Source organism: Meriones unguiculatus, chromosome 5, assembly GCF_030254825.1.
Source record: "Meriones unguiculatus strain TT.TT164.6M chromosome 5, Bangor_MerUng_6.1, whole genome shotgun sequence".
NCBI classification, from domain to species: domain Eukaryota; kingdom Metazoa; phylum Chordata; class Mammalia; order Rodentia; family Muridae; genus Meriones; species Meriones unguiculatus.
Window position 1 is genome coordinate 133347413 of NC_083353.1, and position 27413 is coordinate 133374825.

The 27413-nt window shown below is 44.9% G+C and overlaps 1 protein-coding gene across 5 annotated transcripts in view; it reads right to left on the reverse strand.

Annotated features, from left to right (window-relative positions):
* Ipo8 (importin 8) overlaps positions 1-27413 on the reverse strand; it is a 53639-nt gene that overhangs the window by 19929 nt on the left and 6297 nt on the right. For 4 of the 5 annotated variants that reach the window (XM_021636438.2, XM_021636437.2, XM_021636440.2 and 1 more), the window contains exons 3-16: positions 25022-25178; positions 22392-22550; positions 21100-21256; positions 17160-17249; positions 15625-15719; positions 14797-14881; positions 12789-12923; positions 12104-12203; positions 9270-9346; positions 8712-8828; positions 7495-7584; positions 6249-6414; positions 5211-5371; positions 3473-3598 (exon numbers count right to left, since the gene is read on the reverse strand). In XM_021636438.2, the coding sequence (XP_021492113.1) occupies positions 3473-3598; positions 5211-5371; positions 6249-6414; positions 7495-7584; positions 8712-8828; positions 9270-9346; positions 12104-12203; positions 12789-12923; positions 14797-14881; positions 15625-15719; positions 17160-17249; positions 21100-21256; positions 22392-22550; positions 25022-25178 (1715 nt within the window). The remainder of the gene's footprint in view (positions 1-3472; positions 3599-5210; positions 5372-6248; positions 6415-7494; positions 7585-8711; positions 8829-9269; positions 9347-12103; positions 12204-12788; positions 12924-14796; positions 14882-15624; positions 15720-17159; positions 17250-21099; positions 21257-22391; positions 22551-25021; positions 25179-27413) is intronic. The other variant, XM_060384536.1, reaches the window with a different exon arrangement.

Consider the following 27413-nt stretch of genomic DNA (forward strand, 5'->3'; position numbering starts at 1 on the left):
AAGGTTATTTTTAACTCATTGGTAGAGGATTTTGTATATTGATGCAAAAATAAGTATTTTTGATACATTGGTATAAGCTTTAGTATACTGATAGAAAGTCAAGGTTACTTCCAATACTTTTAAATTGTTACTAAAAACTGTTTAGGGTATTAGGTAATGCAAGTTAGTTGCTAGTTATTCAACTCATAGTCATGTCAGACACTAGTCTAATTTATCACAGGAGTATACAGCCTAGGTTTAACAGATAGATATGATTTTGTAGACAGATCGATTACTTAAAGATAGGTAGTCTTCAAAAACTTCAGAGACCTACAGAATATGGCATTTAAAAGTGTCTTTATTATTTTAAAGATTCTTTGACAATGAGACAAGTCATCTCCTGGCAGCACCTCGCCTACCTGTAAAAAGATAATGAGCATCAAAGAAACTCCATATGGAGATGGCTTCAAATGTGGCAAACAAGCCACTCGGGTAAAGAAAATTTCCTCACATCACAACAGACAAATTCTGCCCAAAAATGGCAAGCTTAAATGCAGGACAAGTCAACTGCTGAACTCTGCCAAGACAGGGTAAGCAAGTCCTAAATAAACAGTTCCTGCTTCACGTATATGTCTGTCAAATATTCTGAGCCAGAAGGCTGAAGACGATGCTCCCATGTTATAAAGAGTTATGGGTGACTGTTCAGGCAGCAAACTGTTTCTGTCAATTTTTATTTTGTAGAAGCTGCTAACATGCACTTCCTATTTACTTTAATAACTAATTTTATTCCTTCTCAAGTCTCTGATGGGGTTGACGACCAAATAGTTATAGTGCCACAATTAAGCTTAAGTTGTTTAGAAGTTAAGAAATACTTTCATATAGGTAATACCAATAAGGATAAAAGTTAACTTAGGTAGAGAACTTTTAACTTGTCAAGACAGATAGGATAATCAGATACTTTCTCCTCAGATACCCTCTCCATGTGCTAAATACACATGGACTGGACATTGCACATGTAGATTTTACCTAACAGTTTTCATAATTTTCATTGTATTGAAAGAAAAGGAGCCTTTTATTGGACTTAAAGGGGGAAATGTTGGTATAATGTTCTTTTTTATACACCTTACCCTTGTTCATTCAAATACTGATTTCTCCCCCACACACACACTGTGGTTTCAATCTGGATACTGCATTGTGATACTTATTCTAAGCATCCTGCCTCAACTTTGTGTAAAGAGGCCAAAATAAAGCAACTAGACACAATGTGGAGCAATGGGAGGAGCCAGAGGGCAGGAAATGAGTGGGAGGATAAAGGGTGAGAGAGAGCTGGGAGCAGAGCTGGAGGCAGATCTTGGAACTATGTGGAGATGGACTGGACATTATGTATCACTAAAAGCAAGTATAATGTGGGAAATCTAAATGTTAGGAAACTATGAGGGTTTGGAGGTTTAAGAGGGAGTAATTATTGCCCAGCACTGTGTTCTAGGTTAACTAAATAAACCCAGTCTCTGTGTGGTGGTTTGGTTATACAGCTGGTTTAGGATTAACAGCAGCATTACTAAAAGATAATTACTAGTAAATACTAATCGTCACCTATAACACTTTCCATCATCTTCTGGTTGGTTAATAAAGAGCTGAGAAGCATATTGCTGGGCAGGAGAGTTAAGGTGGGACTTCCAAGCTCAGTGAGGGCGGTCAGGTGGGGACCAAAGGAATGAGTGGCCATAGGACAAGGATGAAGGAGGTGCCAGGGTGAGACTAAGATGTCAGGTAACAGGTCACATGGCTGGGAAGTAGGCCGGGACACTACTAGAGGGTTAAAGTAGCTGAGTATCTGCCCAGCTCTCCATGTCACTCTTAGGGAGCTAGAGCAGGCATGAAAAAAACTATGCATTTTACACTCATGTGAGTTGGTGGAGTGATGCCTAGCACGCATGAAGCCCTGGACGTCATCCCCAGCATAGGATGCATGTGATGATATGCACCCGAAAAGGTAAGGGCAGGAAGGTCTGGAGCTCAGGGCCATCTGTTGTAGTGAACAAGGAGTGCTGGGCTACGCAATGATTTAGCCTTATTTAACCCACTATCATAAATGCACAGACCTGTTAGATTTTCCTACCTGCACTGTCTCAATAACCTCACCATCCATCTCCCAGCCCCCACCCAATGCCATCCCCCTTATCCATCCTATCTTCCATCCATAATCTTATAGATACTTGCTTTTATTCTTCATCTGGTCCTTTTCCCACCATTATTGGAGTCCTTTCTCCTGGCTAACCCATCATGGCATCCTCCTTCCTCCTCTCTTCCCATCAGTCTGTCCTGTGATTCTCCTGAACCCCTCCAATCCTGGCAACCTTAGCTACACCTACCTCATTTTGCCCTGCCCAGGTACAGGCAGTTTAATCAATCAATCAATCAGGTGTGTCTTAGGCAGGTTTACAAAACAAGGATAGGTGTAACCAGATCTTGAGGGCCAGTAACACTCATCAGACCAACCTCCAACAGCCCTCCTTGGCTACAGGGTAAGTTTGGGACTGACCTGGGTAACACAAGACCTTGTCTCAAAATTTAATTCTATATCTCAGTGTTCTTCTGAAATTTGGATGTCCTCAAGTTCTTGCTTACTGCTCTCCATTCTCACTGCACCTCTGGCATCACAACCCTGCTCCTTTACTAATTCCTGCCGCTCTATGTGAAGCCACCACCCTTTTCCACTAAGATCAGACTGTGGGTTCCGGAAGGCAAGCCCGTATATTCACACTGGAACTCACTGAAACCTGGCCTGGTACACAGCAGACGTGACCACCTCCAGTTAGTACAAAGGCTTACACTGATTACTTCCAATTTCCCTTCTCAATCATCTTAATACAGTACTTTATTTGTGTGTTTGGAAGAAGGATTTCACTATGTAGCCCAGACTAGCCATGGACTTGAAGTCTTCCTGCATAAATTACTAATGTAACTCAATATAAATCTTTAATAGCAAGACTTTGGGCTGGTGAGATGGCTCAGCAGACAGGATCACTGCTCACAGTGCTGGAGAGAGAGCTCAGTGGCTTCAGATGACCTGGGTTCATATCCTAGCTCCCATGTCAGGTGACCCAAAACCACCTGTAACTCCAGCTCCAAGAAATGTGATGTCCTTTTCCAGCTTCCAAGGACACCCACACATACGTACACATACACCCAACACATACACAAATACATAAATTTAAAAATAAATTAAAAGGGGAAAAAGAATCACTTGCCACAAAAGCCTGGCCAGCTGAGCACAGTCCACAAAAGCCTGGCCAGCTGAGTACAGCCCCCAAAGAATGGGAGAGGAAACCCCCAGAGTTGTCCTTTCTGCTCCACGTACTACAGGCCATGGCACGTGCATGCACGCACGTGTACACACAAGCGCACACAAATTAAAGAGAAGAATTTGTAAGCACTGGTCATATAACTTTCAGTTAACATAACTATTACAAGAACACTGAATGAGCCCCACCTCTTGATGATCTTCCACGACTGTTAAGATAGTATCGATGGTGTGTAAAATTCCCATGGCCATGACAGTTTTGTCTTCGATTTCTTCATACTCCTCACTTTGAAGAACTTTACCAAATATCTCAGCCTGTGAAAATTACAGTAGAATACTCAGTCGCTGGTACCACCACAGCGGGGCAAAGGGCAGTGCTGCACACCCAAATGCCAGTGTTCCTCGGACACTAAGTTCTGCACCTGACTGACCGACTCACCCTTTTGCCTGCCATAATGACAGGTCATGTCACAGTATATGTGCATGGTGTGTGTGAGAGAGAGATAACCATATTTCTGTATCCATCGTAGTCACAGACACGAAACACGTTAGCTACTGTAACCAGTAATTAATATTTAAGTTCTGGTTATCTTCAAGCAAATAAAATTTAAATCTAGAAACGCTGAAAACAAGTATTTCTAGAAAGAAAGATGTCACAGAATATTTAGAAGATGAAATCAAAGATCACACAGAAAAAGAAACAGAAACAGACAGAAAAAAAGATAAAAGTATAGGGTGGGACTCAGTTCCAGTCAGAATTCCGTGTCAGGAGTATAGAAGAGAGAGGGAAACAATAAGAAAATTTTTATCAAAGAGGCAACAAGAAAACATTCTCCTGGGCTGGCAGGATGGTCCTGTGGGTGAAGGCACTTGCCACACAAGCTCAGCGACAGGTCAATCCCCAGGGCACACATGAAGGTGGAAGGAGAGAATCACCGCCACAGAGCTGCCCTCCAAGCTCCATATCCGGCACAGTATGGCATCTCCTCCCTCTCTCCCTTCCCCCACCCCCACACTGTGTACCTATACTATATAAAAATAAATTTTAAATTTTCCAAAAAAGGAAAATGAAATTCCAAGTACAAATGTAAGAGTTCAGAAGGCTCACATCCAGAGTATCCTTACGACATTTCAGGATATCACAGGCAAAGAGACAATCTTTAAGGCTAACCAGTCCAACCTCAGGAAAAACTGAATGACCAATGCAAATATTGTGATTAATATTTTGTTTACAAATAAAACCCAACTGTAAATTCTGGAGCTTAATTTATTTGGGGTGGGGAGAAAAATTATTTAGACACCTCAGGGCTGTTCTATTTTTACGTGTACAGGTGCTTTGCCCACATGTCTGTGCACCACACGCGGCTGATGCCACGGAGGCCAGAATGTATCAGATCATTGAACTGAACTTATAGACAGTTGTAACAGCCATGTGGGTGCTAGGAACTGAACCCTGATCCTCAGGAAGAGCAGCAAGTGCTCTTAAGCACCTACTCATACCTCCAGCCCCCATTAAGAGTTCCTTACCAACCTAATATACCCTGAGTTCATTCCTACTGCCCTACTGTGGCTATTTCTTTTTAAAGGGGGTGAAGGGAAGAGGACGGCTTATAAGACTCAGGAAGTACATGAAGCTTACAAGGCTCACAAAAGGGAATTCAGAAAGTTCATAAGACTCACAAGGCCCCTCTCCAAATCATAAAAAACGGCAAGTACTGGGGGAGAGAGTGGCCTGGAGATTATGTAGGGAGTCCAGGGTTGCAGCGCTCATAGTCCCTGTGTTGAAATGAGCTTTTAAGTGCTGCAGCTGCCTTGACTCAGCCACTCCTCTAAGTAACCCCAAGAAACCACTGTTCACTAAGCTAGACTTGAACCAGGCATTTCTTTGGTCTGTCACATCTCTCCAGTAGAAATTACCAATACTTACCAAGTGCTGGGTTGTGTCCACAGCGATGGAGGCCACCTCTTGACTGTACTCACAGATCAGCTTCTGGATGACGTTGGTCACATCATCATTCTCCGTCTCCCTAACAATATGCAGCAGCTCCTGGATGATGGGTCTCACATGTGGCTTCATGTGTTCCTTGGCTGATGCAGAAAGACAAAGGAAGTCAGCAGGAGTTGGCTGCTCACGCATGGTAGCCTAGTTAAGATTCTAGACTCTGCCGTGCTGTGCGGAGCAACCTCCTGGAGTCATGCAGCACCAGGACATGGTGCTACCTCAAGGCAAGCACTGCACCCTCACCATGAGAAACGCTAATCACACAGACGCTGTGTGATCAGCCTGCCTATGGATCTCAATGACAAGTGTGAACTCACAGAGTATGGGCAGCAGTGATGGGAGCTGTCACAACCCTGGCCCACCTTTACACTCACCAGATCTTTGCAGATCTGCCAATCTTCCCACTAGAACAGGCCATGAGCTCATGTTCTCATAAAGCTGAACTCACTTGCAAAGGTTATTAGGCTCTTGAGTAGAATATCTTCATGAACAAACAAACAAAATATCTGTGTCACTGCCCACTGGAAATATTTCTTGCTATTTTCTGAACTGGTAGAACCACAGAACCCTGGAGCTGAATCCTGGTGCTGTCCAATCTAACTTCTGAAACTGAGACAGGAGGAAGCGAAGGTCTGGCAGGGTGGCAGCCTTGCCAGCCTTGTTAAGCTTCAGAGAGAAGCTGGGTGCCTCGCCCAGCTGCATGCGGTCAGCCAGAGAGCACCAATGCTGGTCCAGGCGCCCCCATGCCCAGCTTACTCTATACACAGAAATTATTAACTTGTTTCTCATCTAAATTAACAGGAGTCCTAAAATGGATAGAATAAATACCTATAAAACTCAGAATGGGGTCAAGGGATTTAAACTCTTGACCCACAGGCTTGGAAATCTCCTTCTTTAAAGAAGAAAGTAAGACTATTTAAGGCCGTTTCTCGAAAACGAAATAACAGACATGTGCAGCATCACCTTGCGTCTGGTTGGAGATGAGGGACTGCAGCGCCAGGGCAGCCTCCACCTTTACCGGCATCTCTTCGTCCTCAATCAGGCTCTTCTTCGCGAGCTCAACCGCATTTCTGAGATTGAGCTCATTATGAAACTTCAGAGAACTAAAGGCATGCAGCACCCAGCAGGACTGCAATGGAAGAAGGGTACTGACAGGGATCACAGCTCTGTGACAGTGTCAGGGACAAGGACAGGGATCACAGCTCTCTGTGACAGTGTCAGGGACAAGGATAGAGATCACAGCTCTGTGACAGTGTCAGGGACAAGGACAGGGATCACAGCTCTATGACAGTGTCAGGGACAAGGATAGAGATCACAGCTCTGTGACAGTGTCAGGGACAAGGACAGGGATCACAGCTCTATGACAGTGTCAGGGACAAGGATAGAGATCACAGCTCTGTGACAGTGTCAGGGACAAGAACAGGGACCACAGCCCAGTGACAGTGTCAGGGACAAGGACAGGGACCACAGCTCTATGACAGTGTCAGGGACAAGGACAGGGACCACAGCTCTATGACAGTGTCAGGGACAAGGACAGGGATCACAGCTCTGTGACAGTGTCAGGGACAAGGACAGGGACCACAGCTCTCTGTGACAGTGTCAGGGACAAGGATAGAGATCACAGCTCTGTGACAGTGTCAGGGACAAGGACAGGGATCACAGCCCAGTGACAATGTCAGGGACAAGGACAGGGACCACAGCTCTGTGACAGTGTCAGGGACAAGGACAGGGACCACAGCCCAGTGACAGTGTCAGGGACAAGGACAGGGACCACAGCTCTGTGACAGTGTCAGGGACAAGGATAGAGATCACAGCCCAGTGACTGATAGTGACAGGGTCAAGGACAGGGATCACAGCTCTGTGACAGTGTCAGGGACAAGGATAGAGATCACGGCCCAGTGACTGATAGTGACAGGGTCAAGGACAGGGATCACAGCTCTGTGACAGTGTCAGGGACAAGGACAGGGACCACAGCTCTGTGACAGTGTCAGGGACAAGGACAGGGATCACAGCCCAGTGACAGTGTCAGGGACAAGGATAGAGATCACAGCCCAGTGACTGATAGTGATAGGGTCAAGGACAGGGACCACAGCTCTCTCTGTGACAGTGTCACACATGAAAAGCCCTTTACTGAAGCATCACATTTACTTCAGAAACTCCCTCGCAGGTGGAGATCTTAAGAGTCACAGGAGACGTAAGGAAAACTTACTCTAGCACGAAGATATCCTAGGTTCGACAAGAGTAACGGAAACACGTGATTCTGCAGGAACAGCTCGATTTGGTCCTTGAATAAACTCTTCTGTTAGGAACAGAAATTAAATTTCAGATGTCAATGACAACATCATCTCTAAGAGCCACTTCCCAAAAAATACACTTATGGTAACTTGCACTCAATACCAAACTTTGTAAAATTGTTTGATATAGACATGTATCTTTAAAACAAGTCAGGAATTTATCTTACACCAATTTTGCATTCAGTGATTTTTGTAGAAAGAAGAAACTATCCTAAAATCACCTCGGAGCTTTCTTACAGAGCTACAGTTTCACAATGGTAAACTAGCACAAGTAAATTTTCTTTTTGGCTAAGAAGTAGGTGGCAGAGCTGGAGAGATGGCTCTGTAAACAAAGGTGCCAGCCACCAAGCCTGGTCATCTGGTTTTCCCCCCTAGGGCCCACACGGAGACAGGAGAGGACTGACTCCCAACTCCCACATGTCCTCGGACCACCACACCTGTGTTGTGGGACACACAGAGCAACATGCACACACACTCAAAATAAGTAAATAAGATATTAAAAAAAAAATTCCCAGAGAATAAGAAATATATTTTAAAAGACAGAGTATACAGGAAAGGGTCTATATAGTAAAAATAGAAGTACTGAGTTAAACTTTGACACCCTGAGCTAGAGGATGGCTCAGCTGAGGGGTGAGCGATGGAAGCATGAGACTCCCGGGGTCAGGAGTGGCATGCAGCGTGACCTGCAGTGCACATGGAAACACAAGCCGGGGAAGGCACGGAGGACAGCCCCAGGCAGCCCCCGGGCTCAACAGCCAGTCTAGTAACTGCTAGGTCACAAGCCAATGAGAGGCCTATTTAAAAATAAATAAATACCAGCTAGAGAGATAGCTTAGCACTTAGGAGCCCTGGCTGCTCTTCCAGGGGACACAGGTTCAAGTCCCAGCACTCATATGGCGGCTCACAACCATCTGTAACTCCAGCTCCAGGCACTCTCACACCTTCTGGCTTCCTCAGGCACCACACATGCACATGTACACAGACACATATGCAAATGAGCGAAATGATAAAAATAAAGCAGGGAGCCTCACGGGAAGACGCCTGACCCTAGCCTCCCAACCAGTGAGCATGCACATGCTCACACACACACCATCACACACCCCACAAAGGAAAAGAAAATGGTAGTCTGAACCTTCAACAAAATCTCAGCCAGGGAGCCAATCACGTGCAGAGCTCCATCTTTCTTCCTAGGGTCAAAGTTCGGGTCTGTTAGTATTTGATAACAGAACGCCATCATTTTTGGCAACACCTAAAGAAACAGAAGAATTTATTCAGTCTGCATGAATCTCCACCCTATCACCACCATGTTAATTATGCTGTGCATTTGCAAATTAATTTCCAAGATTAAAGCTATATTACTGTGTTTTATTCATCAACTATATGTTCAAGAAGGTATCAAAGATACTTCAACCTTTCACCTCAGCAAAAATAAAAGTACTTAAAGTGACAGTATATAAGTAGTAATTATATAAATTTTCAAATACCGAGGACATACTAGAATATCAAATCAACAAACTGCTTTTCAGTTTTGAACTTAAAAAGGACAACCGTGGCCGGACGTGGTGGTACACGCCTTTAATCCTAGCACTCGGGGGGCAGAACTCATCAGTCCAAGACAGTGAAGGCTACACAGAGAAACCCTGATTTGGGGTGGGGGATGGGAAGAAAGGATGACTGGATAACTGTATACCTCTTTCCTTTTCTTTGCAGCTGTATACAAGAGGGTTTGGGCTGCTGTGGTGGGAGAAGCATAATCTTCAAAAATATCTAAAATGTCAAAATAAATATTGTTAGTAAAAACACAGCTCTTTATTATACAGACTTTAAACCTAGCCAGTGTTTACAGTGTAACAATGTTAAGGTCACAGTCCCACAGCGTTAGTGCATTATTTAATGTATGACTTAGCATGTTTAGCAAGTTCTGTGTGCTTTCAAGTGGTAAGATGAAAAAGCGTTATCTCCAGCATTTCTCTCCCTGAACACAAGAAAGTACTTCACGTCTATTAAACGCAACAAAACCTTAGTGTTCTATGCGCCAGGCACTGGCCTCAGTTCTAGGGAGGCAAGGCTCAAACACAGACGCTTACATGGCAAGAATAAGAGAAAGGATTACATGACTGTACTACAGCAAGCAGGCCAAAAGAACAAACGGGAAAGGGCAAGGACAGAGTGACTAACAGGCAGAACCCACCTGGCCTGTTCTGTCAAGCAACAGGAAAGCAGCAGCCAGTGGGCGGGGGAAGCCACCCCTGGACTCTAAGGACAGAAGCTACAAGCAGAGGAGCTGCACGGGACAAGTTCTATGGGACCCGGCACTTTACAGCACTAAGCGGATTACGTAGTAGAGACTGAAAGACTTACACACCACTTAACAGAATAAAAACTTCCGTGATTTCACAAGCTGTTTCACTGAGAACTTGAAAACTTGCCAATGGTGGTGGGGATGGTGGGACACACCTTTAATTCCAGCTCAGGAGGCAGGGGCCAGGCTGGTCTACAGAGTGAGCTGTAGAACAGCCAGGACTACAGAGAAACCCTTTCTCCAAAGCACCGCACACACACTCACACACGGAGACTCAAACACGCACGCACGCACGCTTACGCCATGCTGAGCACTATACTCCAGCCTCCCACCAGGGCTCCAGGCCCTTTCCTGCTGCCACAGTACACTTATCCTACCCTGCTCACAGCTAACATCACCATCTTAATGAGCCTGAACCGCTTGTGCATAGGACACAAACTTGCTGCCTCACCTTCGGGCTCCCACAACATCGAGGCCAGAGCCCAGGTCAGCGTTTACAAATCGAAAAGCACTGTTCTCGGGAACTGGCTGCAATCTGACTGCACAGTACGATAATGAAACTGTCAGTATGAATAGAAATCAATATGCTGAGACAGGAAGGTGGTCCCTTTCTCCTTGCGGTCACACGAAATCACAGTGCCTACGTCTGGAGCAACCACTCAGTGTGCTGGAGAAAATGGCTACAGGAAAAGCACCTCGGCGATTATTCCTCAGTTACCAATACTCTTCTAACAGACTTGTAAATTTAAAAAATTTATTGTGTGTGAGATTTTGCCTTCACGCATGTCTGTACACCCCGAGGCCACAAGAGCGTGTCAGACCTCAAAGTGGAGTTACGGACAGCTGTAAGCTGCCATGCGGGTCTGGGAATCAAACCTGAGTCCTCTGGAGAGGGAGCCAGTGCTTGTAGCTGCTGAGCCACCTCTCCACCTCAGCTGGTGAATTTGTAAATACCACAGCAGGAGGGCCAAAAGCATTAAAGAGCTTATTTTTTATTGTTGTGTTACAGTCTAAAGATGCCAGGGCTATTAGATGTGACAGTTCTTAAATACCTGAAAAATAAATAATGTGAGGTTATGGAAAGTTAAGCAAATACCTTGTACATTACAGAAACAAACAGGTGCTAGGTAAGAAGGGTGGAGGGGTGAGTGAGCAGTTAACAAAGGGCTGGAGGGATGCTCAGAGGTTAAGAACACTTGCTGCTCCTCCAGAAGACCCAAGTTCAGTTCCCCAGCATCACATCAGGCAGCTCACAATCACCTATAATCGCAGCTCTAAGAATCTAACACTCTCTTCTGGCTTCCCTGGGTACCCACACACATACCCATACACACAAGGCACAAACAGAAGGAAGACCGTCTTCACAGAGCAGACACAGGAAAAGAGGGAAGCAAACCCTATGCAGAACACCGACTTGTCAAGGGAAAAGACAGAATGGAGAGAACACACGGTCAACGTGGCTCCTTCCCTTGTTTCTCCTGAGAGGAAGAGATGCTGTGCCCTATGAACGACGCCACAGTGCAGGCCTAGGCAGGAGTCTCAGCTGAACTTCAGCACCTTGGACACCTGACTCAACAAGGGAAACACTCTTCTCACAGTACCTTCAACACATCTTAAACAAGCACCTGTGCTTCAACATTACTGAAGGCAGACTAGTGCCAATCAAGACCAGGAGAATGTGAAATGAGAAAGGAGAAAAGAATATAAAATAAAGCAAATGAATATCTCTCACCTATCTCAGCTATGGGATATAGACTTACAGAGTAACAGCTAACAACAGGGCTTCACCCAGAGAAAGGCGGAGTCGCTACCAGACAACCTACTCAGTTCAACAGCTTCTACAAAGATCCAAGCCCAAAAGACCCCGGAAGGACCTGGGCCACACAGCGAAGCCAATGAAGGAAAGCAAACCGAGCTGAGGAGTTTCTGAAATGTGCAAGAACACAAGCACAATGCGGCAGCACAGCACAGAGATGGCCCCGTGACAGCCACACAGCCTGGGCGGCACACCGCTCTGCAAGGCTCTGCAAGGCTCTGATGGAACAGAGGAGCAAAGCTGCTTTCAGCTCCCTCACCCAGAGGCATCAAGCACCTTGGTGCAAAATAACATCAAACCTTTCAGAATTTCAGAGTTCATCAAGTACAGCAGAACTGCCCAGAAATAAACATTTTGCTGTATTTATATACCCAGGAACAGTTGAGAGAAAACTCTTCTCAATTACCAAATTTCATCCTTATGTACTCATATGGATCTTCTTGCCAAAGCTCTTCATCCTCGTCCTTATAGCACATCACAGAAAAAATCACATCTTCAGAGATATTCTAAGATGAGAAATGAACAAAACAGTTAGGTACAGGCCATTCCAACAAGACTCTGACGTTAGTTTTTCCATAGTTCACAGTAATCCTCCTCAGCCTGCGTTCACATGCAGAGAGAGCAGCACCAACTGAGGACTCGGAAAGGCGCAACCCTTAAACTGGAGGCAGAAGCAGAAAAGAACAAATGGTCTCCTTTTGCAAATGGTGCAACAGAACTTCACTAACAAATCAACGTTAAACACACCATGATTTCCAGTGGAAGGAAAATACCACCAGGGTTGCATTTGCTATTGTATTTCTCATTTTGAAAATGCTTCCTGTGTCCACGTTAGTCCTACGCACCAACACATTGACAATATTGTGCCTCTTCTGCTTCTTTCCAAACAGCAATCCTCCCAGCTCACAGACCTGAAGACCTCTCTTCTCAAATGCTTAAGCTTTGCCCTTCATGATGTAAGACTGCACTTGTTAGAAATTATTGCTAGAAGTTATTGTTAGAAGTTAGAGATTAAATACAAACAATACCTACTTTCTCTAGAAAAACTAACTTAACCGACAGTGGTTTAGAGAGCCACCACCAACACTGACCTGGATATGTGGCTTCATCTGCTTCCAGGTCACAGCATGGACAACCCCTTGGTTGAGATAGTTGAAGGCTTGCTGAAGAACACGGGGGGCTATATACTCTTTCTGTCTGTACTGGTCTAAAATTTTTAGTAGTACCTAAAGGAAAATAGGTGGGGGTTGAGTGGGAGGAACACAGAAAAAAATACTGGATTAAAGAGGAAAGGAGTGATTAAGGCATGACAGTGATCCATGCAAGCAGATTTGGGGAGATAGTGTAAGAAGCACTCATGCAGGAATTTTACTTTCCAGATAGGTCTGTGTTACAGTGAGCCTAAGAGACAGCTCACTGAATATTAAGCATTTTTTTCCTAGCCTATATATATGCTACTCAGAACAAGTCTATGTTCTAGTCCATGGCTGGTGTGGTGGTTTGAATGAAAATTGCCCCCTAGAGCTTCATAGGGACTGGCAACATTATGAGCTGTGGCCTTGTTGGAGCAGGCATGGCTTTGTTAAAGGAAGTGTATCACGAAGGGGTAGGCTTTGAGGTTTCAAATGCTTGAGCCAGGCCCAGTGTTACTCTCTCTTCCTGCTGATCAAGATGTAGAATTCTGTCTCGCACCATGTATGCCTGCATGAAGCCATGCTTCCGACCACGAAAACAATGGACTAAACCTCTGAATTGTTTTTTTGGTTTTTGTTTTTTGGTTCTTCAAAACAGGGTTTCCTGGTATAGCCTTGGCTGTCCTGGAGTAGCTTTGTAGACCAGACAGAGATCTGCCTGCCCCTGCTTCCCTGAGTGCTGGGTTTAAAGGAATGTACTACCACCACCTGGGTACTTATTTTTAATATAAATGTAAGCATGGGTATATACACACATGCTTAAACAACAGTGGAAAATTCTAAACACACTTCAAGTGCCATCAACATCAAGACACTTCTTGGAATTTAACCGCAGCAGAAAAGAGCCAAAGACATAATTGGTCAGTTTCTTAACCAGGCTGGTGTTTGCTCTGACTAGCTAGACAGATCATTTCACTTACTATTTACTCATATTTCCTAGAGAATATCTCATGTATACATCAAAGTACTTTTCTGAAAGCCTTTCACCTTAAGTCTTGAAGTACCTACTATGACATCACTGAGAGATTTGAGAAACCTATAAACACCTTCTGTACCACTGACGCAGGGGGGGATGTCTGAGTAAGCAGTCTTAGCTTTCCTACAAGAATCCTGATACAGCTAACTACTATTAACACCAGCAGCTTTCACATTCTCCTTATGTGGAATACTCCAACTTCCATGAACATGTGTATGTTCTGACCTGACAGTCTTCACTGGCACCTGAGCTGGACTACTCTTTTTTTTTTTTTAACGCTTTATTGGCTCTTTGTGAATTTCACATCATGCACCCCAAACCTCCTAATCTCCCCACCACTCCACCTTCGCATACTCTCCACCAAAAGAAAAATACCTCCTGGAGGCTGCAGTGTGCTGCAGCGTGTCTTTCAAACCTTCACTGCACTGAGTCACTGTCTAACTGAGGCTCCTGCTGTACTAGCAATACTGGACCCTCTCTCGGGCTATTCTCAGCTATCCTGACCTTGCCCTGTGTCATGGAGACCCTGCAGCCTTAGATCTGCAGGACCGGCCCCTTCGCTGACTCCAGCAGTTCACAGATGGGGTGAATGTTGAGGTTCACGACTCTTGAGACAAATTTATTCCTATTGTATAAATACTCAATACACAAGGCAAAACTCAAAGGAGTAAGAAACACGTAAGTCTTGAGTATAGCCCTGGCAAGGTCCATGTCATCATCTGAGCCTCCTTCCAGTGTAGGAGTCAGGAAGGGCAGCGATGAAAGCAGGTGGAGGATGCTGAATTTTCATTAAGCCACCCTGCATCAAACTCCATTCCTTCGTCTTCAGGTGTGCAACAAGTTACTTTGTTAGCACTCTACTTTAAGACAGATAGATACAGCACGCAATAACAGCCATCCTTCTATTTTAAAAGTGTAAGCTTATATTACCTGCTGAATTCCCACTGCATAGGTTTTCAAAAAGAATTCAGAAAATTCGAAGTATTCTTTTGTGACATTTCCTGGGCTTCCATACCTTAAAATTCAAAGAGGAAACATCTAAGCACTGTGAAGTTAAAAACAAAGCATGCTTGCTACTTCGAATACAGCTACAGAAAGATGGATCCTATGGCCATAAAACGAACACTTTCTCTTTTTCCACAAGATGCGATATGAATCAGAAGGAATACTTAGACTCTAAAATACAGTTACCATTTTGGACAGAACTTCTAAGCCAGTAACTCCTCGAAAGGATAAGAATGGTAGACCTGACATGTTTCTCAGTAAAAGCTTTCAAAATGAAACTGACTACTTACGGAGCCCAGTCTCCACATGAATCTTCGTGCATAATCCCACTGGGAGCTCCCCACTGGGGAAGTGAGAAGCCTTCCATGTTATGCAGAGTAGAACAGCCAGAGAGGGCTGCCCAGCTGCTCTGCTCCCTGGGGCAGTGGGCACACACCTACTTTAAGCAGCTGGTAAAACTCTGCTGTCTGCAGGGTTTCGGTTTTGGCTTTTGACGGTCGGAGACCAGTCTCCTAGAGCTCGGGTGGCCTCCAACTCTGTAGCTGAGAATGACTTTAAGTCCCTGGCCCTCTGCCCTCCACTTCCCTGAGGCCTAAGAGAGAAGCACTCATCACTATGCCCAGCTACCTCTGTGCTTTAAAGACAAGAACAAAAGACCAAATCCTATTTGGTGTAACATCAAAGAGCCACTCAGTTCTGGTACAGCTAACAGCACAGTGCCAAAGGCCACACCGTCAGCATCAGGGAGAATACCGTTCAAAGAGGCGAGCGACAATGTGCAGCGCCCACTTCTTACACTTCCACCACACCAGCTCCGGCCGATCGTCCTCATCAATTTGAAGTGTCTCCTGAGAGGAGAGGAGCATCCCAGTCAGACTTCTGCCCAAGAGAACTTAAAAAAACAGCATCAGTTTTGGAGTAGAGTGAGTCATAGCTATATGAGATGAAACCGCTGCGTGAAGACACTTCAGAATGAAGTAAGTGATGCAAAGCTTTTCTGGCCAGTTTACATGTTCACACTCATCCTTAGGGAGGCGGTGTTGAACTGAGAGGGCAATGCAGTTCTGAGTGTAACGTGGCCAAGACGGTTGTCAAAACCACTGAACCATTTACTGCTTACACGGGCAGACTACAATTCGGAATAAGCATTTCCAACATGGACAGTGGAGAAGGACAACGAAGGACAGTGAACTTAGCATGTCAGAGCTGCCGGTTCAACCTTGGCATCCAAATACATGAATAAGTAAAAGACACAGACACAAAAAGTCCAGAAGTCATTTCCAGGCCAATCGAGATGTGAAAATACAAAGGTTAATCTGACAGACGGAAAAGGCACTGCTGTTGCTACTTCAGATCATGGGGCACTTTCACCTGTAAGACAGGTGGCTGAGGACCAAGTGTGCACCGGCAGCCACTGTTTATTGAAGTGCATGCCTAAGCACCATTTCTGCTTTTCAAGGTCTGTCGAAGGCCCAACACTTTCAGGAAGCAACCACTCCATCCCAGCCACACCTAAACTACATTTTTTTTTCCTGGTTTTTTTCAAGACAGGGTTTCTCTGTGTAGCGTTGGCCTCCTACCTCTGCCCCAGCATTCAGAAATGCTGGGATTACAGGCATGTACCACCGTGCCCGGCTATAAACCACATTCTTAGAGTTAGGAGCTTAAACATTAAAACTACCCAAATGTCCAGCAATGGAGCACTCCATTAAAATGACAGTTTAGGGACAGTCAAGGGCCAGCATTAGGTAAAGGTGCCTACTACCCATCTGGATAACCTGAGTTTGAGCCCCAGATCCATACGGTGGAAAGAAAGAACCCTTAGTACCCTCTGACCTCAACACACACCTTGGTGTACTCACATACATGCATACCACCTACCTGTACACATTCAATAAAAAAAAGTTTAAATGTAAAATAAAAATCAGTTTTAAAAAGCTGGCTATAACTTAAGGAAGTTATAGCCAGAAAAGTATTAATAATATTTATATTTCCTTTTGGTGAAAAAACAATCATGAGGGTATAGCTACATTACTATTTTTAGAAGTAAAACTCTAAATATACATGCAGGAAAAAATACTAGAGGAATATATAGCAAGAATTAAAATGTTTTAACCAGTTTAAGTAAAGTTAAACACAGTTACTATTTTAATATTCTTGCTGAGCTTATATTCTAAAGTAAACATTATTACTTATGTATAAGATAATAGGTTGTCTTTTCTTTTTTTCCTAAGCGTAGACTAGACAGTGAATCTGTTTTTGCAGGCTCTCCTCAGGGCCCGACATACCGGAGGGACTGTCCTGTCAATGATGGTCCGAAAGATCTCCATCCACGTTGTCATGGTGTGGTGGTTGACCAGCTGCAGAGGCAGCGCGTACTAGAAAACAGAGCAGCAGTGGACAGTCAGCCTCCGGCTCACGGACATCAGCTTAATGTCAGGAAGTAAAGCAACAAATTGCTAACATCGGAGCAAGAAAACAGCAATGCATGATCCATGACTCAGCCAGAAATTTAACTTTAAAAAATCCATAATCAAACATACACTTCTGGGAGGTAGAGGGTGACAAGGGCTTACATCTCCCTGACGCTCCGCCCACTTCCTGAGTGTAGGAGCCTCAGGGTCTCACGCCCTCAGGGAAAGCATTCCCACACCCAAGCCACTTCCACAGCCTCCTTTCTCACTGACGTGTTGAAACAGGGTCTCTTGTAGCCCAAGCTGGCTTCAGAGATGATATGGAGCCAAAGATAGCCCTGAAATCTTAATCTTCAATAAATTATTAAAAAAATTATAAAAGAAAAAACTACTAAAAATAAATAAAAATGATAAATAAATAGATAAACCTTAACCTTCCCATCTCTACTTTGAAAACACTAGAATTACAAACATGTATAAAACCTACACCTGGTTTTTATATATAAATCTTTTAAATTTAGAAAAATACATGTCATTACTTGTTTCTCTGGTCTACCTTTAAAAGGAAAGATTTAATATCAATGAGGTCTCATTTATTTAACATATATTTTGAGTCATTTTTACAACTTGTCTCTTCGTGTAGAAAACTTTTTTGGCTTTTCTATTCAGGGTTTCTCTAGGTAGCCCTGGCTGTCCTGGAAGTCACTCTGTGGACCAGGCTGGCCTTGAACTCAGAGATCCGCTTGTCTCTGCCTCCCAAGTGCTGGGATTCAAGGCCTGTGTCACCACCTTCCGGCTTCATGGATCAGACTTTTCAGTGTAAGCACCTGATGAAAACTTCACCTCCCTAAACACATCCCAAGTTCTTCAATCCCCGCTCTGTGGCCCAGTACCCACAGTGCTGTGGTTCAGGCTCCCCACCCCCGCTGTGTCATGGGCTGCACGGGGCTGCCCCCACTAGGTGCTAACGGCATCTTCATAAAGGCACCATCAGTACGGTCTCACAAAGCTCACCCTCCAGTGGGGAACCTGTGTAAGTTCAAGGGTAAGAACGCAAGTGATGAGGAGGAAGGAGGTGGACAGGGGATGTAAGGTCACACCTGTAAGCCGGCTCCGGAGGCTCACACAAGTACTCCCGTCACTCAGGAGGCTGAGGCAGGAAGGCTGACATGAGTGTGAGCCCACCACTACCCAGCGGGACTGTCTCAAAATATATATACAATAAAATAAAATAAAAGATTGAGAAAGGTCACACTCTAAGTGCCATATGGGAGGGAGGCGTTCAGGCTAGAACCAGGGTCCAGCGGAAGAGCAGGCCGGGATCAGCAGAAGTGGTGGCTCCCGGACATGTGTGCAAAAGCCAAGTAGTGCTACACAGAGAGCCCATACTTAAGACAAATCAGTCTCACTGAACTAGACATTTAAGAGCAGTTCATCTAGCCCTTCTGTATCCCAGCCAGTCGATTCGAATTCTGACTTACACAATGATTGCAGTTTCACTTCTCAAATAGATTTTTTTAATTTTGCCTCCAGAGGAGCAGATTAGCGTATTAATATATAACAGATTACCAAAACAGTTAGAAGAGCACATTACCGTATTTATTGATATATAACAGATCACCAAAAGTTAAAAGCTGTTGTAGTGGTCCAACCTGTTTTGTTTGTTTGTTTTTATATGATAAGAGATTCTTGTTTACCTGTGAATTAGCCAAGTAGGTAAAGAAAGCACAGAAAGCTCATGTCACAGTCTTCATGTCCCTGACAATGCCAGGCTCTGTCTTCCCAGAGAAAAGGCTAGTGCACCCCAAACACATGGCTGTTGCTATGATGCCCCAGCAGAAAAGGTCTGCTGAGGAGATCTCAAATATTCCTAAGACAAGGCCCTGCAGCTTTCCACCCAAATACTTCACAAAACCTGCGAGAATGTAGTTCCTAATAGTCTACTTTCTTCTCTCTCAGATCTGCTTCTTCCTTTAACTTCCTCCTTCAATTGCCTTTATTAGAACCCCTGCACAGATGTAGCCCAGGGCAGTTCAGAGTCCAATTGGGTTACATAGTAATGTGAAGAGGGACTGCCTCTGACATAATCTGATTGGCCTGCTCTTTGATCACCTCCCTCTGGGGGGGGGGGGGGGAGCAGCCTTACCAGGCCACAGTAGAGGACAATACAGCCACTTTTGATGTGAACTGACAGACTAAGATCAGAAAGGAGAGGAGAACCTCCCCTATTAGTGGACTTGGGGAGTGGCATGCAAGCAGAGGGAGGAGGGAGGGTGGGATTGGGATGGGAGGAGGGAGGGGCTTATGGGGGGATGCAGAATGAATAAAGTGTAATTGATGAAAAAAAAAAAAAAAAGCTTCTGCCACACCTTTAGTTCCAGCATTCAAGAAGCAGGCAGACCTCTGTGACTTGGAGGCCTGCTGGGTCTAACGTAGTGAGCTCCAGGACAGCCAGGACTAGAGAGGCAGTCTCCAAAAGCCAGAAGAAAAAAAGGTTTCTGAGAGGAGACTACAGTGACAAGTGCTAACGCAGTCCAAAGATGCTCAAGCCACAGTGAAGCAGAGCACACCCCAGCTCTCCTGCCTTCCAGCTCAACTAAACCACTCTCATGAGTAAGGAATTAGCAAGAAAGCACACACAGAGCTTTAATCCATTCCTCCATTTAGGCTAACCCCAAGTCTTCTTCCCAGGCTGAAATAATTTATTCCTATTTTTGAAGGATTCAATGTTGAATATTCTCAAAGTTTAAAGACATTCTATTGCTTTCTTCCAGTAATTTTTTAATTGCCATTTTAGTAGCTGCTCTAGTGTCCTCATAAGAAAAGGGAAAATGTGCAGAGGGCAAAGGCCTGAGCACACATGTGAGCGGGGAGCCTGGGGAAGTTATCTACACAGCTGCTCTCTGCAGAGGAAGACACTGTCGGGCGTGCTGGAGAAAACAGAGTTAACAATGTAGTGAGCAATGACAACCCTTCGCTACCTGTCAGGCCAGGCTCCTCGCAGAACTCCCAGAAGATTAATTTTGTTTATCCCAGACTTTTCCCTAAAACCCTAAACTTCACTTCCAGGCCACGAAACTTATCCTCGGGAGAGATGTGCTTTGTACTTAAGAGCAGCCTGTGACTTCTGTTATCTTCGGGCAGGCATGATGTTTACCTCAGTTCAGACCCTTATCTTGAGCACTGCTTCTAAAGCCAAGAAAACCATCTCAGGACAAAGCCGTATATACTCTGAGAAGAGCCTCAGTGTAAACATGCCCTAAGGTTTGTCATACTCATGGGGTTAACTGCTATCGGAATACTTTTCCCAAAATTATGCTGCGCTTAAATATGGCTGAAGCAACATTATCTGGGTCAGACTCCAAAGAGTCTTGGGCCAGCACTAGTTACCAAAATGAGGCTGATCGGAGTTCCATCGTTACATCACCCTGAGGGCTTCTCCCTGTGCTGTGAGCCTGCAGGGACACCCCACAACATGAGCCACTAAACCCCTGTTGGCTTCAAGTTGGCTGAAGAAGAGAAAAGGCCACCAATGTGACTCCCCCATGATGAAGGACCCTGCTTCCCTCATCTCTTCCTACCACTGCAGCTAACCTGCAGACATGATGCCTTGATTTTAGGCTGAAGTTTTGGGTCAAGCAATGCCTGGGTTCTTTATGACTTGGGACTTTAGATAGCACACAGATACCAAACTTGGATAGTCAGGGATCAGACTAAGCGAGTTAATTTCTGAGATAAGGTAAAAACCTAAGACACTTAAACCAGGCAGACACAAATACAGGGTTCCATGTTTGTCCTCTGCCGTAGAACCAACCTGAACCAGAGCATAGAAGATTTTCAGAATCTGCTTCTGCAGCAACACAGAGTAATGGGAGGCATCGGGGAGCAGCTGCAGGACTTGCTGCTGAAGTCGAGGCAGGAATATCTGCATGGCTGCCAGCAGGGGCTCTCTTTCCTCTGCTTTCTTATATCTACACGAGCAAGGACAGAGAATAAAAAAAGGTGATGATTTCTCCTTCACACTGAGACACTGAGCTATAAACGATCGGTTAAAAAAAAAAAGAAAAACAAAACTTGTTAACCACATAAAACCAAAAACATGTAAAACACAGGCTTCAATTTTCTAAGTTGGAAGAAACTCTAAGAGAATAAATTCTTGTTTCAGGCAGACACATAATCTTTCTTAAAAGGTTTAGACTAGTTTAAGAGCCCAAAACTGGGCGCCTGCAATCCCAGTTCTCAGGAGGTAGAGACAAGAGGATCATGATTTCAAGGCTTGAACTCATAAAGCAAAACCTATCTGAGAATGCCAAGGGCTGGGGCTGTGTCTCCTGAAAAAGGCCCTGGGTCAATGCACTGTGCAGTAGTGAGGAAGGAAGGAATGAAGGGAGGAAAGGAGGGAGGGAGGGACGGAAGATGGATGGATGCAAGACTATTCGGGAATGTTTCTAGTATTTAAGTTAACTTTCACGAAGACATAATTCATCCTATAAAGCGAAAGCTGACCTCCCAGCTTAGACACGCCACTGTGTACAGTAAATAGCATGAAGAAGGCTTCTCCACACCACCCGACACTGACCCTGAACAGACCTCACAAGCCTAGGTGCTGTCAAGCTCACGTCTTCTGCTGTCTATCTAAAATACTTTCTGAACTATCATCTTCAAGAGGAAAGCTACTTGGGCTTCAGTCAGCACTCACGAGGCTAGAGCAGGATAACGGTTGTTGAGTTCAAGGCCAGCTACATCTACCAAGTGATACCTTGTCTCAAAACATAGGGAAGCTGCAGGATTGCACATCCAAAAGCAGTACTGATCTTAAAATCCATCCAAGTCCTGTACCTCATCAGCAGTGTTCATGAACATATCCCAAAGAACTTTCACACGTTCTACCTTTTCTTACAAAAGAAAAGTAGCTGGTTTCTGACGTGTCTCTGCAGCAGCAGCTACAGAGGCGCCTGTCACTCACCAGCTTAGCAGTCAGCAGTACACCAGAAAGGACGGGTGCCGCTGAGCAAGGGCAGCAAGGGAACTCGGGGTTCTCCACAGTGAACCGATTCTGCCGAGCCCACGGCCCCCTGTTCTCGCAGCCTGTGGAGGTGAACTTACTCATAGGTCTTCACCAGCTGGTACAAGCACAGTAAACTGCCAAGCCAGCTCCCACTGTTCGGTGACCGCAAGTAGTAGTCTATCTTGTCCACCACTGCAGGCCACTGACCAGGAAAGTCATGTTTAATGATCACTCGGAGACACATTGTCAACTGGACTCTGTAAGGTGGAAAAGAAAATGCCCAAATGTGAGCAGCTAAAGTACGATCCACCAAAGAACTGTAGTATTTGTTACACACCTACAGGCAGGCACCACTGAGCACGGGTAAGGTTGAAGTTCAAACTGTGAACCCCAGCGTGTACTGTCAGAAGCTAGGGCGCTCACCTGTCTATATCTAAGGGATGTATAACATGGCACACGATGCATGCACTGTTAACTGATGAAGCAAGACTGCACACACGTGCAGGGTGAGAAACGTGAGCCTGCTAAGAATCTTCTCAGTGGTGCTGTTTACTGAAAATAAACAGAACGCGGGAACCCGCAAATAAATAAAACAGAGTCTTATCCTAAAAGCATTTTAGTGGGCCCTGCACCTCGTCTGGATGTTTAACAGTGGAGCTGGCACTGGGGGCAGGAACTTGACACAGAGAGAGACAGGCAGAGACAGGCAGAGACAGGCACAAAGAAAGAAGGGATAACCAGAAAGACATAGATTATGTACACACAGAGACAGATGATGCGTACATACACACAAAAATATAAACAGAGCTATATAAACACAGATGAGAGATAGATATGCATATACACACACAAATACAGATCTATAGGCAAATACACATCTCTCTACCACATGGGCAAGCCGAGAACTGGTATGTGGCTCACTGGTGGAGCACCTCCCTGAGTATAAGGTCTATGTACACACACACACACACACGCACACACACGCACGCACACACACACGCACACACACACCTATCAAATGGACAAACCTAGTTCTCATCAGTTAGGAGCCAGTACAATGAAAACACACACTAGTTTTTGTACTTAGAATGTAACAAATATGAGTTTGCTAGGCAATTTCTGAAAACAAGATATCTAGGAACCATTGCCAAAGAAACAACTGAAGAAAAAGCAACAAAAGAAATAAAACAGAAAAAGGGTAGGTAAGATGCTCTCCCCTAACACTTAGCGCAGTCTTCACTTCTTCAGTAGGATTTATATGTAATTAAGATTGGAAAGAAAAAAAAGGGGAAACAAAAATGTCCCTTCTCCAGCTTCCCACTGCTATTACCAAGAATGCCTTCACAAGGCCATTTGAGTAGAAATTACCCGGGCAATTTAAGATTCCAACTTGTAATTTTTGGTGGGCTGTTTATTTGTGAGAAGGTTTTATGTAGCCAAGCCTGACGACATCCCGTGCAATATGCAGCTGAAGAGGACCTTAAACTTCTGAGCCTCCTGTTTCTATACCCCAATTACTGAGATTCACACATGTACCCTACCCCACACTATACTACACCACTGTGTGCAGTGCTGGGAACTGAACCCAAAGCCTCCTGCATGCTAGCAAAGCAGTCTACCAGCTGAGCCACACCCCCAGTCCCAGGATCCCAAACTGTAAAAATAAATAATAAACTAGCATTCTGTTGAATATTCAACAACTTAGGTCCACAAAAACTGGAAATAAATAAGCAGCATACTATAAATTCTTATGGTATCAAATCATTTTTCTCTATATCACTTTTAGACAAAATCAGACAACATCTTCAGGGGTCCTTACAGCATGGAGCAAAGCCACAAAAGACCAATTCATACTAAACAGGGATCTCTTGTCTACTACCAGCAGCTGCTCCTTAAACAACCCTGTCTGTAGGCAAGCTGAACTTTCACTTTTCAGGGTTTCATCTTGAGATGGGCCCCATGGTCCACTGCTCACGCCATGCCAAGCACAAGATGGGCAGAGCCCTGTTGCTGCTGTAGAACCACTGGATGCTGCAGATCAGGAAACAAGCACCTCCACAGAACACACCACGGTTCTGAGAGGTTCCGGGAATGTCTGTGGGCAAACAATGAGAAGAAGGGCGCTTCTCTTCCGTGAGCACACCTGTTTCCTAGCTGAGAAGAGCAGCTGACAGTAATTCAATGCTCTTCTTTCTGTTACTCCCACTGCCCTCCAACCTCCTTTCCTTTCCTGTCCTCATCATAGTCGCATTTGATAACTGATATTAAACAATCTCACCTCTACCACTGTTTTACCTGTGCATCCCCCTCAATCTGCAAAGGAAGCATGATTACTGGCTCATATGTTGAGGGAAACTTGCTTCTATTTTAAGATTGCAAAATTTTAACTCCACAACTATGCTAATATATAGAACTAAAAATGCATTTCCTGGGCTAGAGACATAGCTCAGTTGGTAAATCTTGCCCAGAATGCATGAGGTCCTGGGTTTAAGCTCCAGATCCATGTATGAATCAATCATAGTGGTACACACTTGTAATCCTAGCCCTTGAGAATGGAGAGAGGAGAACTAGAGGTTCAAGGCCATCCTTGGTCACGTAGTAGACTGGAGAATGGCCTGGGATATATGTCACACAAAAACAAAACCATACGCACAAACAAAGTAGAAGATCAGGCAGTCCCAGCCAAGGGCAGCTGCCTCCTTAGACCACACAGCCAGGGAGGGCCTACCTCACCAGATCCGGAGACCGAATTATCCCTTCCACAATGTTGTCCCGGATTTGCTGCCTGTCATTCTCGTGGATGTTGAACGGGAATATCGCTTCTCCTGGAGGAGGCTCCCTGTCTGGCCAGTACTGTGTGACCATGTTCTTCAGGTAGATGGCAGCTGAGTTTAGGAGAAAAACAGCCCTGTTGCCATCAGGAAGCCCACTTCAACTCAGCCTCACAGAACCCAAGGCTAAATCAGCCTTCCATGCAGAATGCCCAACAGAGACGGAAAACCTTACAAGTGCAAAAGCGGACTTGGGAAGGGGAGACAGGAAGAACTCAAGAGTTTGACATGGGGTCGAACAGCAGGATCTCATCAAGCCAGAGGACATCTTTATGCAACACAGAAATGAGCACGGCACTATGTACATGTCTCAGCCTGAGCGCAAACATAGTGACATCAGGAGAAAGCTGCTTGCTGTGTGCTGCCAATCCTGTCCCTATCACCCTGCACTGTCACTCAGGAGTCTGTGTGGTCCTACAGCATTGGTAATTTTCACCTAATCCTTTGAGAGATTTATTATTTATAATTCATAAGGAAATATACATCCACCTTTAAATATGTTTAGAAATCTCAAGAAATCTGTATCTATGTCTCTCAAAATACATAAATCAACCACTTTGTTTCTATTCTTTTGAACACTGAACAAAAAACCTTAAAAGAAATTAGCTGAATTACTGCTATAGGACTGTTTTGTTTATCTTTTACATATGTGTGTGGTATGCACATATATGTATATTCAGGGCACATGTGCGAGAGATAGTGTGTGCACATGTGTGAAAGTAGGAGCCCATGAATCCTTCCTTGGTCACCCTCCAACTCACTTCCCAAGGCAGATTGAACAGATCTGGAAGTTACCATATGGGGCTGGTCGCCTTGCTCTAAGGGTCCCATCTCTGCCTTCAAGTGACGGTGACAGGAAGCCACCACGTGCCTGTATCTAAGTCTCTGGGGATCAGAACCTGGGTCCTCACACTCGCAGGTCAAGCACTGAGCTAGCTCCACAGCACAAGAGATGCACTGACACGGGGACACACACCTCTAACCCCTGCACTGGGAAGGCTGACACTGAAAGACTGCTTCAAGCCTCAGGCCAATCTGAGCCAAACAGTTCAAGGCTAGCCTGGGCTACAGTGTGAAATCTTGTCTAAAATAGATAAAAGAGAAGGAGCAGGAGGCTTTCTAAACAGTCCAGTTGACACTTAGTGTAAACACACATTCTCCAATGTGAAGAGCACCCCAGCTTTTCCTCAGCTCGGCCTCTCCCTTCTGCCTCAGCAAGGTTGTTTCTACCCCAATTTCAATGTAAATTAAAACAGATGATAAAAGCATTTCCCCAATGGAAATACAACACCATGCTCTGTATTGTTCAAATATTTGAGTAAATCATGAACCTGATCTCCTAGAAGCCCTCCTGCATACATTCTGATGTTTTAGGGTTGCACTACAGCCTTGGGGAGGACATGCTCAGCTCTGATGCGACTCCTTAAGCTGGGGGAGGGGAGAGACAGAGGAAGGAGGGATGGCAGGAGAGGGAGGAGCTGCAGTTGGCAGGTAAAGCAAATAAATAAGTTAATTAAAACAAAATAAAAAGCTCAGAAAATTTAAAAAGTATACAGCATGGTAAACATGAACATGTGCTTATGTCAGCGTGTGTGTGTGTGTGTGTGTGTGTGTGTGTGTGTGCGCACGCATATGTGCAGGTGGAAGTGTGTGTGTGTGTGTGTGTGTGTGTGTATGTGTGCGCACGCATATGTGCAGGTGGAAGTGTGTGTGTGTGCGTGTGTGTGCGCATATGTGCAGGTGGAAGTGTGTGTGTGAGTGTGTGTGTGTGCGCGCACGCATATGTGCAGGTGGAAGTGTGTGTGTGTGGGTGGGTGTGCGCATATGTGCAGGTGGAAGTGTGTGTGTGTGTGTGTGTGTGTGTGTGCGCACGCATATGTGCAGGTGGAAGTGTGTGTGTGAGTGTGTGTGTGTGTGCGCACGCATATGTGCAGGTGGAAGTGTGTATGAGTGTGTGTGGGGGTGTGCGCACGCATATGTGCAGGTGGAAGTGTGTGTGTGTGAGTGTGTAAAGGCTATTAATTTAAACCAAACTATGAACTAAGTATCTCGTTTATCTTAGTACAATTATTATATTCTATAATGTGATGGGTAGGAATAATCATGCAATAGTAAAAGGAACGCTGGACATGGTAGTGTATGCCTTAATCCCAGAATCTGAGAGGCTAACACAGAACAACCATGAATTCTAAACCAACCTGAACTTCATGGAAGAGTAAGAAGGGAAGACACACATCATGGAATTGTGTAAGAGCCCACTGATATAAAAATAAACTTCATATTTAAAGC